Here is a 13,244-nt window from a genome sequence, read left to right as displayed (position 1 = left end):
AAAAAGTTTGTTTTTATACTTAAAATAGAATAATATCAAAGATATGAATGATTTAGAAGAAAATTTTTAAAACTAAAAATTTATGTGTATTGAGTCTTGAAGTTTATATTTTTAGTACTCAAACAAATTTATTTAGAAGTTAGAAAATGTGTAAAATTAAGTCAATTTCGTTTTCTTTTTAATGGAGTAATGAAGTGATGAGCAGAAGTGTTCGTGTAAAGTAATCTTAATAATATAACAAATGCTCCAAAACATGTTTTCATAATTAGCTGCTTAGCTTTAAAAATTTTATTTTTTTAATACACATATGTATTTTTTTTATAATTCAACTTTAGCTTTAATTTTCAAATTGCATGCTTTGCAAAAAATTCGAAATTAGTCTATGTCTATTTGCATAAATATACACCAAGTGTATTTTCAACAAACCGTTATATTTCAGCTGTAAAATCTTATTTTGCACAAGAAAATTAAATTTGCCCTGAACGCAATGCAGTCTCTTTTTATACTTTTATTTATTCACACACACAACCATAATTTTCAGAGGAGTTCAATCGATAGTGTCCATTTTCCACTTCATTGACATTTTTGCACACTTTTATAATGGTTTGAGTGAAAACACGCACACACAATTCCACAAAACGCACTTACACATACTTATGAAAAGGCATATTAATGAATAAAGTGAGGTATAGACTTATATACAGTGGCGGATCCACGGGGGGGAATTTAGGGAAATGCTCACCGACCCACCTAGCGTCAGTTGACACCATGAACCACAAAAAACATACAGACATGATGCCGCTTGCGACTATCGAATGCCCCATAGGTTCGATATCTCTGCGGGCATATATGCCTCATACTGTACAATTGGTACTATTGAGTATAAAAACACTCGACGCATGGTGACGTTTCATTTAAAGCCGTTTATCTCGCTAAAAACGCCTCAACTTGACTGTCCAATAGAATCACGCTATGCCCAGCTGAGCGGAATCATCTATGTACATAGTTACTATAAGTTGCCCAAGTTACCCATTTCATTTTCGTCAATTTCTGTGAAGTTATACCTTATTCTGGAAAATAAAGTGCCCAATTTTGAATATCTAAAATGATAAGTATCGATGTTGTTTCGATTTTACTGTTCATTTTTTTGCGTGGTGAAATTTCACTGACATTCAAACGAGTGTTTACATAACAATTGAGGTTAGGTTTGTTTATTCAACAATAGTAGTAACCAATTTTGCATAGAGAACCCGAGTTTTAACTTGTCCTCGTCCTCGGAACCCGGCGATTCCCGACGATAACAGTTGGTGCGGAAACGCCTGGAAATCAGGCACGGAAATTTTCCCGGCTCTGTCGGGAAATGTTCCCAATTTTTATTCACATTTTGTAGAAAAAAAATATTCGGCCGGGCTCGAACGCTAGGCTGGGGAAGTGACCTGCCAGCTCAACCACTACGCCACGGGCGACTTTGAAATGTAGATCTCAAATATGATAGACCTTCGCTAAGCTGTTAAACCGGTTTGACAGACAATGAAGAAAATGAATCTCCGAATGGAGAAATGCATTTCGATAGGTACTGATGGATGTGCGGTCATGCTGTCAGATATCGGAGCAGTCAACGAAATTCGGAAAGAAGCAAAAAATGCTGTCATGACTCCGTGTTTCTCGCACAAACTCAACAACAGTATTTCAAAGTCAGTGAAAGTACGATTAATCGAAAACGTTGCCAGTGCCATACGAGAAGTCGACAAATTCTTCAAGAACTCATTTCCAAAACGTGTGACCGTGTGACTGTATTAGCAAAGATACTTGGTGAAAAAATTGTCCAGTTGTGTGAAACAAGATGGGTAGAGAGGCACGATGCTGTCCTTCAATTTTTTGCGAAGTTACCGTTGATCATCGAAGCTCTGAAAATCAGTGAGTGGAAGAACAAAGAAACAGCAGGCAATAATTCTCATATCGGCTTTGTGCAAGTTCGAATTTATCGTCGGGCTCTTCTGTCTCAGCGACACACAGTGAGACAACGCCGGCATCAAATACAAGGAGTCATTGTAGAGCTCTGAAATTTTGCACAGGTTATTTTTGAGACAATTCCAGTTTTTAAAAAAAAAAAAATTAAGAAAATTCACCCACCTGCCATACAGTCGAAATTTGTAAAATGCCGTATAGTCCGTAATACTTTAGGTATAACTTTCAATTTTGGTATACTTGAATGTTATATAGTTACAAACATTATTTGAAATAAAAATTGAACTTTGGCCTACTTTTAACCCCATCACCCATACTACCTCAACATAAAAAGTGCCATATTTTCTAAAATATATTAAATACAACCTTCAAATTCTATATTACTGTAATTTATATCATTTAAAATGTTTCATGCAAAAATTACAATAACACGCCCACTAATACGCCCACCTCCCAATGAAATTGAAATTTTTTTTCACTCAATCAATAATTTTTTAACATCATCATCATATTCTAATTTTTTCAATTTGTTTCTCATTCTAAATGAATTAATGTAAGGATCTGATGATATTTGCAAATAGTGCATTACATCTTCATTCGTAGAAATACGTGAATTTTTACGAGAATGGAATAGCCTACAGTTTCTATTCTTCTTATTCATTTAAATTTTCAATTATTTCACGAAACCGAATTGAAATCATTTACTGAAATTGCCAGTAAAATGAAGGAAAAGGAAGCCAAATCGCCGTATCTTCTCATTTCGTACCATCAACTGAAGATGGCACGATAAACAGTAGAAGCTCCGGTTGTACAAGCGAACAGCTGATTGCCAACAATTGTCACAGCTGGAAGAATTAAGCAACTTGGTGCTAAGAATATTGCCGAGGTGATAAAATTCATTTAATTAATAATAAGTGCAAGTAACAACAAAAATAAACATAAAATACATTTTCATAGATGTCGTTCATCAGCAAAATTGGTGCACATTTTTATAAAAGCAGCTTACGTCTGTTGACTGCCGCTTCCAATGTGCACACTCCCGCTGTCAACTCAAATAGCCGCACATATCACATAATGGCCAACGGTAGGACATTGACAGCAAGCGGGCCGATTGCAGTCACTAGCAATATTACAGCTACAAATACTAACGTTGAAAATGGAATTCATCGTCTGCTCACGCCATTTAATTCACTTTTAACGCAAGTGGCAGGTTTTAAGGTTAAGGGACGTCTGCGAAGGCGCTGCAAAGATTGTTACTTTGTGGTGCGACAAGAGCGTCTTTATGTCATTTGTCCAACACACCCGCGTCATAAGCAAATGGCTATGAAGAAACGTGAGAAGAATACATGGATACTAACGCATGCCACACAATCGAAAGTGAGACCATACTGAGTTCTTTAGTTGACAGAAAAGTGCTACAAAAGTGCATTGTTATGTGTTATTTAGAAAAACACATTAGTAAATAAATTAAAAAAGTCCAAAAGTATATTTCTTTTTTTTATAAAATTGTTGGATTCGATATTCTAAATTCGTCTACATAAACAAATAGAAATGAATGTGAGTCTGTTACATTAACGTTAATCTCAAGCGAATAAGCTAAACCATTGTCAATATTTCAAAAGATATACCATAATTTTATTTCTTCGGGAAACATATTATTTTTTCTTACTATCACACTTGTTGCCGTCCTTTTTACCGTCTTTTTTATCTTTTCCTTCTGCCTTTTTATCTGCCTCTTGGACATATTTTACCAGATCAATCATACGCGAGGAATAACCATATTCATTGTCATACCAAGAGATTAATTTATAAAATGTATCAGTTAATGCTATGCTAGCTTTAGCGTCAAAAATTGAGGAACGCGCATCAGTTGTGATATCTGCCGACACAATCTCATCTTCCGTATAACCGAGTATGCCTTTCATTGGACCTTTAGAAGCTTCTTGGATTTTCTCTTTAATGCAGTCGAGTGAAGTTGGCTTGCCAAGGCTAACCGTTAAGTCGACTACGGAAACATCCGCAGTGGGTACACGAAAAGCCATACCCGTTAATTTACCATTCAAAGATGGTATAACTTTTCCAACTGCCTTGGCAGCACCCGTCGATGCAGGTATGATGCTTTGCAGCGCACCCCGACCGCTCCGCCACTTCTTTGGTGACGGTGCATCCACACATTTCTGTGAGGAGGTAACCGCATGTACTGTAGTCATTAGGCCATTACATATTTCGAAATTGTCATGTATGACTTTCGCTAAAGGCGCCAGACAATTTGTGGTGCACGAAGCATTTGAAATAACCTTCATATCTGGTTTGTAAGCGTTCAAATTGACGCCAACAACAAACATCGGCGCATCGGCAACGGGCGCGGAAACAATTACCTTTTTTGCGCCGCCCTTTAAATGAGCGCTCGCCTTCTCGGTGGATGTGAATTTGCCGGTGCATTCGAGCACATATTTAGCGCCAACTTCACTCCATTTGATTTTGGTCGGATCCTTCTCAGCCAAAATTTTTATGCTAAGATCGTTAATTTTCAAATTTTTGCCATCCATTGCGATTTTGCCTTTGAAGCGACCATGTGTTGAGTCATACTTCAACATATAGGCCATGTACTTTACGTCGATAAAAGGTTCGTTGATCGCCACAATTTGTGCCTTTCGACGTATTGCCTCGCGCAATACTAAACGTCCAATCCGGCCAAAACCATTAATTCCAATGTTAGACATATTGCTATTTGAGATGAGCACAAAAAATTTAGATTTTTCGAGAATAAAATTGTAGATTGCGGATTTTTATAAGGATTTTATATTAAAGAGTTAATTAGACAATAGATTTTTTTAGTTTATTTTGAAATAGATTTCACCGAATACATGTTTGAAATAATTTGCCTTTTATTACCAGTTGCGCAATCCCGACATTTACCGTTGTGCAACAGTTTAAACTCCGAACATAATGATATTGCAGGGAAATTTCTTGTTGATGAACAACAAAAACAAACCAAAACCAACGAAAGGTTAGAATTCTTATGGTAAGACGCAACCCGTTTTGCCAAATTTTATTTTAAAAATATATATGTATGTATATGTATGTGTACGTAACAATACAACTTAGCTATAGATAATAAATTAAAGTAAAAATAACTGTTTATTTGCCCTGCAGCTTGGACAGAAAGTCTATTAAAAAGTTATAGCGTTCTTTGACCTCCGCCAACGAACGAGATGGCAGCTTATCATGCATACGTTTGAAGAGTAGCTCCTTCTCAATGCCGGCGCTCAACTTCATCTCGATCAATATAAGCTTGTCCTCTTCACGAGTCCAAGCCGTGGAGGCTTTAACTGGCGCTTGATTTGATTTGTATGTCGCTGCATCATCCTCTGGAGTGGATGCGCTTAATGTAGCAACCACCTCTAACTTACAATCTTCAGTGTAATTTTCATTTGTGACAGCGGAATTGGGCACACTTGACGATGGGCCTGTCATAGATGTTGTAGTGTTCGCAACTTCCTGCAAATCGCTATTCTCAACATGCTGTGCTTGTTGTAACTGATCGAAGCAGTCATGCGAAAATGAATGTGACACTTCAGCATTCTCTGGTATGAATTCCAAATCATCGGAATTATCGCTGTGCTCCAATTTAGTTACTGTGAGTAGTGGCGGCGTATGCGGCGAAACGGATCTACGCTCATACGACTGCAGCACAACACTATCGTCTGCAACAGACGACTCTTGGCTAGTGTCGCCAGGTTTTTTGGCACAAGCTACTATAGCAATACGATCTTTATTATCGATTTCACCTTCGTAGTCCTCCTCCGCAATCAAAGATTTTAGTTTCTTGGCACATGCGATGGCAGGATTGTGTTCGTACACAACAACCATTGGTTGTAGGTTGCTGCCGCTTGGGCGTACACGCGTCGCCGACACAGGTGATTTAATCTTCTTTGTGGGCGATTTCCGTTTATCGCGTAGCTGCTGAGAGATCTGTGGGTCGGCATTGCTATCACTACTACTATTACTACAGACCGCATTTGTAGCGGGTGCGGTTAGTATTGTCGTTGTTAACGCGCTGCTAGTTGCACTAGAGTTATTCGGCGATAGGCATAGCAAAGGTGTTAGACTGGTGGTACTTGTGTTGGCGCAGGTAGGTGTACCAGGTGTTGGATGTTTGCGCGGTGATACTATTTTACCGTCATCGTTGAAATTCAGCGAAGACTTTTTAGCATTTGCATGGTGAGACGCGAAGTTACTGCTTGTGTTTGGTGTGCTCGTAACAGGCGCAAAGCATGTATTCGCATAATAGGCGGGATTAAGGCGCATCGCATGTGCACGTAAAGCGGTGTCGTCACATATTTCCAGTGAGGAGCTGGTATCCTCATCGTTAGGCATATCAACTATTAACACTAGAGTAAACAAATGATTAATATTATTCATTTGTTTATTGTGTCTATATATTATACCTTTGGACAAATCTTCCTCCTCCGATTTATCGTTATCATCACTGTTGCAGTCAGCCGCCGCATTTGCTGCCGCTTTGTCCACAGCAACCGCCAATTGTTTTTCTCCATGCTCGCGTATACCGTGCACACATTCGGGCATTTGCAATTCCAACAGCTCTTCGTTATTACATTCTGCGGCCGTTTCAGGCTGACAGTTATTCGCCATGAAAGAGAGCTTAGCGGGTAGCGTCATTTTGTTACCATAGAAAATGCGTCCATTTATATACTATGAAGAAAATAAAATTGTTACAAATATTTATTTATACACTACCAATAAAGCACTCACCCTCAACTGACAGTTATGCGTTTGGTTTTGTTGCTGTTGCTGCTGCAGTTCACAGCAAGGCGCTGAAACTTCGTGTGAATCATTGAGAGTTTCATACAGATTGGGCTTGATTTCGACTTCCTTCAAATTTACTTGTTCGGGCGTTGAGAATATTCTTTTTAAAGTAAAGAAAAAACAGTTAAAAACGTGTTTTTACATAGAAATTAACTGCGTTATGTTTATACCTTTCTGGTGGTTTAGCCTCAGTAAACTGTTGCAAAAACCAATCGATGAGAAATTGATTGCCCTTAAGCAGTGGCAAAATTTTTGTTTCGACTTTTTTCATGGTAACTTCCGGATCCTCTGCCAACTCAGCCAGACAGTTATAAATTTTTCGTATTTGAGCAGGTTGTTTATTAAAATAAATATTTAATTTGTTGATAAATGTTGTCATATTGTTGATCATGAAATGCTCGAAGAATTTTCCAATTTCCACTGCTTCAGATGGTAACAAAAAAGTGAGAAACACCTGAGCCAGCTCAGGATGCTCAGGTAGAAAAAGTTTTTCTAATTTCTATTTCAATTAAAAATGCATAAATTATTGTCCTGGTATCAAGTGTTTTAACCGCTTTGTACTTACATAATATAAATCCGCAACTTTATCACGACGCGGATCGAATGTTTTGAGTATATGATTGAATTTTTTACAGTCTTCAGAACGATTTGAGGCTTTGAAAGCCTCTTCCACCTTTTCATAAAAGTTCAGTGCGTAAACTACGTATACAAAATTAAATATTGTAAAAAAAAATTTTAGTATGAAATTACTCTGTGCACTTCAGTCTTTTACATACTTGCGTCTTTGCGATTTGCATCCTCAGCTGTATCAGGTAGCAGCATATGCTTAAAATTTTCCTCCTGTCTGCTAGCCTTTTTGCTGCGCGAACACACGTTGGACTCCTCTTCACCACGCGTACGTTTACCAAAATATTGTTGTGAACTATGCACAAAAAACTTTGCTGTTGGCAAATGCTGTACTGCAGCAGACCCGCTCGTTGATATGGGTTGCGCATTGCCAGCACTGGTACCAGAAGTAGTGGAAGTAGCATTACGACAGGCCATTTTGAGATCTCTTAACAAGTTTGTGTATAACTCTAATGCTTTGAAATATCTGTAAACTTTGCGTACAATTGGCACACGTTTGTACAGCACTTCTTTTCGTTTTAAATTTTTACGGTAGCAATTTAATAAACAACTGATTCGTTGTTGCCGCTGACGTTTATTTTTCTTATGTCGCTCAAATATGTGACACGACCATCGCAATGTCCTAAAGCGCGTTTTTTTGGAGTACCCAGCTTTAAACTTAGTAGGCAAATGCAACTTGCGTCGTGCTGATTTAACTTTCAATGGACTCCCCTCACTTGCACACTGCGTAGTTGTAGGTTTTAAACTTGGTCCATTTTTCAGCGGTTCAAGAATCGGTTGCAAAGTTTTGGAACCCCAATCGTAATTGAATGAAGCGATATTTGCATTTTGGTAGTCAGAGGCATTCAAGTTCTCTTTGTCAGTGGAAGATGTGTCTTTTATAGCTAAAGCTGTTGTGTTATTGATGGGTGGTTGTGAGTCCCCAATTGTTGTAATACCAGTAAAATGATAATTCACATTTATAGTTACGCAATTTGCAATACTTCTTTTCGAGCGAGTTTTGGTGAAGAAATTATTGTTATTTGTTTGTGAAAACCACGATGAGTTAGCGCCGCTGTTGTCCGGTGTTGAAGCTTGAGTTGTGCTATCTGGTAGTTTTATATTTTCTCCCAAAGCCTCACGAACGAATTCCAAATAGGACGATCCAGCTGCTTCAGATGCATATACACCTCGTTTTCTTCGTTCTGCTCGTCTTTTCTGAAGTTAATTACGAAATTAAAAAATGTAATGCAAAAATTTCTAATGCTTCACAAATCAAACACACTGCAAAATTCTATAAACACTAACGTCAAAACCACAAACATAAACAAAATAATTGTGAACGTCTAGATTAAAATGAAGTACACACTGTGAATACTTCGCAATATGCATTCGATTGCAGTAATAAAATGATCGCTAGTTCTGGAGTACGATTTATTATTCGATATATATATATGTTTATCAAATTGCATGCATAAATAAATTTGATACGTGGCATTTTAGCAATCCAAAGTCATTGTGCATTTAAGTTTCTTTCAAATTAATACTAATAAACTAGATTTTTATACAGCTAAGGGCAGGACAATCAAGTAGATCACATACTATATTACGAATTAATATTCATCACAGGGATGCACTTGAATTAAAAAAAGTTTTAAAATCGATTATTACATCGATAACTACGGAAATTGTAAATCTCAAACAAAGGTGGAAAGCGTATTTCTAAACACACCTGGAAGGTTTGGCAATAGGCAAATAAATAAATATTTAAGTTTTGAAAAACAAAACTAAGCTGAACTCGCGTTTTTCAATAAGCAAGCATTTTTAGACAAAGCGACATAAGTTAATCAAGTGGGCTTAAAACTTCAGTATTGTTTACTACAATTTATCAAATAGTATCAAAGTGACCACGTCACAACGATTACTTTGTGAAACCTGTATAGCACGCAGCATATAACATGAGTTCGAAAGTAACTTTCAAAATTACATTAACATCGGATCCTAAATTGCCTTTTAAAGTACTCAGCGTACCAGAGGGAACACCATTCACGGCAGTGCTGAAATTCGCAGCGGAAGAATTCAAGGTGCCAGCAGCAACCAGCGCAATAATAACAGATGATGGCATTGGTATTAGTCCACAACAAACAGCAGGCAATGTATTCTTAAAGCATGGTTCAGAACTACGACTGATACCTAGAGATCGTGTCGGAAGCGCACAATAAATGTGATGGGCAATAATTGTTGATTTTTTATTAAATTATGTTAGCTTAACTGTAAAACAAATTTTTGTACAATACCCAGCTAATATAGCGACTAACAATATTCTATCATCTTCTTGTGGATTTTTCAGAATTTATGAAATTTGTGTGAAACATAATGAGTTACACTATTGCTTTCCAATATTATATAGGAATAACAATTTACTCATAAGAGTTACGCCAATAAAATGAACACATAAGCGATTATATACAATATATCCCGGCAATTTCTTCCTTAAAACAATTAATATAAATTAAATATCCACTTACCTCATCTATATGCGTTTGCCATGCCAACGGTAGCTCAGTGTAACGATCCTTAGGTGGTAATACTTTGTTGTTTTCGAAGTAAATAAGCTTGTGTTGAACTGGTGGAGCACGTTTGTGTTCGAAATAATACTGAAATAATAAACACATATTGAATACTTAATTGTTATGTATTTTTCTACGCAGTGACCAACCTTCACCGGATTATAATAATCCGCATTTCTCAAGCATTTAACTTGGGTCCATATTCGATAAAACGACTTGCCGTAAACAGTGTCCTTTGTTAACCGTTCCACAGCTACCTTTAATTCCGACGTTTTCTTTGATATGCGCTCACCTGTTTCGCGTATTTTTTGTATATGACGTTCCAGACCCATAGCAATTAGTTGCATTTCAGCAGGTGCAAACGCCTCATATTTAGTTCGTCTTGAAGTGAACGGTATACGGGGCAAATATTCTGGATACATGAACGCCTCGCTATTTATTACAAATTCCATAATGCGGGGAGGAAAACGCGGAACTTGACGACAGTTACTTTTGCTATAACGAGAGAGGTATCATTATGTATTAAAAATAAAAAATTTGATAAAAATTAGCTTTTCGGTGATGTCCGACACTTACGTGCTATTAATTTCACTGTGTATAAATCTGTAAAGTAAACATTACAATTATTGAAATATTTTTTTGTTATTTCAAATTACTTACTTCATCATTTCTTTGTTTTCCTTAGTATCCTTATTTAAATCTTCCTCCCATTGTCGTATAAGGCTTACAGCCAGCTGGAGATTCCACGCCCGGAACGACGGATCATCTTGTGCTCTGTTTTCGATTTCCAACAACATTTCTTTCGCCTTAAACGAAAGCTTCCAATACATCGGATGTGAGTAGCTTTGTATAAATGTTTGTGTTAGCATTTGTACGTGAATACGTAACTGCTGTTGTAATATATCATGTTGATGCTTGGTAAAGCCTATCGGTTGGATTGACAACTCCTCCTTTTGTGAAATATGGTTCGACATGTTACGATTAGTCTCAAATTTCTTTAAATATTCAGTATATACATGTTTTCTAATAGATATATATTCATATGTAAAGTTTGTGTCGTATGGTACACTGTAAAGTGGATCCTGTGGGGTTTTTGGAGAAGTAGGTGGTTCTGGTGCACGCGCTGGCATCCTCTGTGGCTGTATTCTAACTAGAGGGGGTGGTCCAATTGCATTAGCATTTGGTACCACACGAGCTAATTGATAGGAATTATTTTGTCCGGGTATTTTAACAGCTATCCATTCGGGTTCCGATGATAAGTTGGAGGGGGGGAGAGTTACAATTTGACCGCCACCTTGGTCCGGACTGTTTGTATATGCCACAGGCGCTTGTTGTTGCGTTGAAGGAGTGGACACAACATTTGGACTAAATGAGTAATCATTTATAGTCACGTTATTTCGGTTACTAAGAGGAACTAAAGGTGGTATATCAGTAATATAATTTGGCTGTGGCTGTGGCGGATTATATGGTCGCGTTGTTGGTGTATCAAAATTTAGTTCTCTTACTATTCGACTATTATCTTTTTCAGGAATTGTTGGTGTTGCGAACTTATCAGAAACGGGGTCCATGTTTTTGTCTTCGGTAATGCTCGTCTCGCCGAAATTATCTAACAAAAACTTTTGTGGTGTATCCAACTCAATGCTTTCAAGAGACACGCCTTCATTGACCAATCCTTCAAACAACTCCGCCACGAGATCAGTTAGTTCTTTTCTAGGTATATTAACGTCACGCAACTCTTCAGCATCCTCTGCAATAAGTTATTAATAAATAAGTTAAATCAAAACGCAGGTAATTTTAACTATCAAACCCAATATTTTCTCGGCCGCTATATACTCAGGATCATTAATGGGATCATCTTCATCTGCCACAAAACTGGTGCCTTTGATTAAAAAAAAAAAAAATATATATATATTACTGAATTATTCCATATTTTTACGACACTTACTTAAGGGCTTAGAAAAATCGTTTAGAAATTGCATCCAGTCTTCATCGTTGGCAGTCATATCAAAATCTTGTAAATCAATTTGTTCTACATCAGGTGGTACAAACTCAGACTCTATATCTTCGATAGCTGTTTGCTCCAGGCATAATTTTGAACGCGTCCGTGCGGCAATTCGCACATCTTCGCGTGTGCTCTTGGGTTTTTCCAATGGTATTTTAAAACAGCCGTCTGCGGTTAACTTTACGGGCGAGTCTTCAGCTTCTGTCTGTGATAAAGGTGTTTGTGGTGTGCGTGGATTCGAATCCATATCTGAAACTGTGCTATTTGGATCTTCATCGGACTAAAATAAACATATTAGTATTTAAGAATTATATAACTTTTAAAAATATAATTCAAATTTACTCACAATGAAATCCTCTTCTTTGAAAACATATTCCTCATCGTCTTCATCTGAATTTAATTCGTCCTGTATAAGAGTTGCAATTTCCGGCTCTTTAATTTCATTTACTACTGGCAATGTAATACCAGGCGTTTTATTTAACTCGCGTGCTCTGGCGCGTGTCAATTTGGGCACAGACGGTGTATCAGTAATTATTATAGCTGGTTGTTCGGATTCTTGACGTTCACGCTCAATTTCATCTTCTGCTTTTAGTGTGACCAGCGCAAGAATATGTTCATTTTTTACAAATTTCTATATGAAAAATATTTTATTAAAGCAATTATTGTATATTCGTGAAAACTGAACCTGTATCAATTGCCGCATCTCATCATGACTTAAATCATTTTCTTGAGCCACTTTTCGCAGTTTCTTTTCGATTTCAACCGCGTCTTCCATATCCTCCAATTCGGATTCTAAGTCGCTATCGCTAAACCTCTTGACCTGACATCTCTTTCTGTAAGAAATATGAATTGCATTTTGTATTTACAATTCAAGAAACCCAGTACAGTGGTTGAAGTTATAAACAAACCTTTTGCGCGCCCTGCGACTCCCCGATGAACCGCTTACATTTCGTACCGAACTATTACTTGAATTTTTCTTTGCGGAGTCACTTCCAGGACTTTGCTTCTTTGCACTTCCACCAGGCATATTATTTTAAACAATTTAAACTTCAATCTAATAAATACAGCATTTAAACACAATGATTTCGCCTTAAATATGAGTATGAATTACTTCAATACAAGCAACAAATATTTCAAGCGGTAACTATTCACAATAGCTGGTTTTTATTGCTAGTAAGCAATAGACAGCAAGATGTGACATTTCGCAATTAAAAAATAGGGGTATTCTCTTGCTCTTGCAAAACCCTTGCACGGTGCAAGAATTGCAT

General features: G+C 37.2%; 4 protein-coding genes across 4 annotated transcripts; 2 read left to right on the top strand and 2 right to left on the bottom strand.

Moving 5' to 3' along the window:
• Nucleotides 1–2,783: 2,783 nt before the first annotated feature.
• LOC126757054 (39S ribosomal protein L36, mitochondrial) lies at nt 2,784–3,454 on the top strand. Its single transcript, XM_050470642.1, has 2 exons — nt 2,784–2,854; nt 2,926–3,454. Exon 2 carries the CDS (start codon nt 2,926–2,928, stop codon nt 3,358–3,360), a length of 435 nt encoding a protein of 144 aa, XP_050326599.1. The 5' UTR covers nt 2,784–2,854; the 3' UTR covers nt 3,361–3,454.
• Nucleotides 3,455–3,503: 49 nt separating this feature from the next.
• Nucleotides 3,504–4,875, bottom strand: LOC126757036 (glyceraldehyde-3-phosphate dehydrogenase 2). The gene has a single exon (XM_050470621.1). The coding sequence runs from the start codon at nt 4,689–4,691 to the stop codon at nt 3,624–3,626; it is 1,068 nt and encodes a 355-aa protein (XP_050326578.1). The 5' UTR covers nt 4,692–4,875; the 3' UTR covers nt 3,504–3,623.
• Nucleotides 4,876–4,979: 104 nt separating this feature from the next.
• LOC126757002 (uncharacterized) lies at nt 4,980–13,096 on the bottom strand. Its single transcript, XM_050470544.1, has 15 exons — nt 12,885–13,096; nt 12,662–12,809; nt 12,323–12,607; nt 11,920–12,256; nt 11,782–11,853; nt 10,635–11,721; nt 10,551–10,577; nt 10,124–10,469; nt 9,933–10,061; nt 7,575–8,622; nt 7,364–7,497; nt 6,969–7,297; nt 6,745–6,898; nt 6,420–6,684; nt 4,980–6,362 (listed from the first exon to the last, which is right to left on the bottom strand). Exons 1-15 carry the CDS (start codon nt 13,001–13,003, stop codon nt 5,110–5,112), a joined length of 5,733 nt encoding a protein of 1,910 aa, XP_050326501.1. The 5' UTR covers nt 13,004–13,096; the 3' UTR covers nt 4,980–5,109.
• Nucleotides 9,090–9,878, top strand: LOC126757059 (ubiquitin-fold modifier 1). Its single transcript, XM_050470650.1, has one exon. The coding sequence runs from the start codon at nt 9,363–9,365 to the stop codon at nt 9,624–9,626; it is 264 nt and encodes an 87-aa protein (XP_050326607.1). The 5' UTR covers nt 9,090–9,362; the 3' UTR covers nt 9,627–9,878.
• Nucleotides 13,097–13,244: the final 148 nt, after the last annotated feature.

Source organism: Bactrocera neohumeralis, chromosome 4 (assembly GCF_024586455.1).
Source record: "Bactrocera neohumeralis isolate Rockhampton chromosome 4, APGP_CSIRO_Bneo_wtdbg2-racon-allhic-juicebox.fasta_v2, whole genome shotgun sequence".
NCBI classification, from domain to species: Eukaryota; Metazoa; Arthropoda; class Insecta; order Diptera; family Tephritidae; genus Bactrocera; species Bactrocera neohumeralis.
The sequence above is the reverse complement of the archived record's forward strand: the minus strand, read 5'-3'. Positions and strand labels throughout refer to the sequence as shown.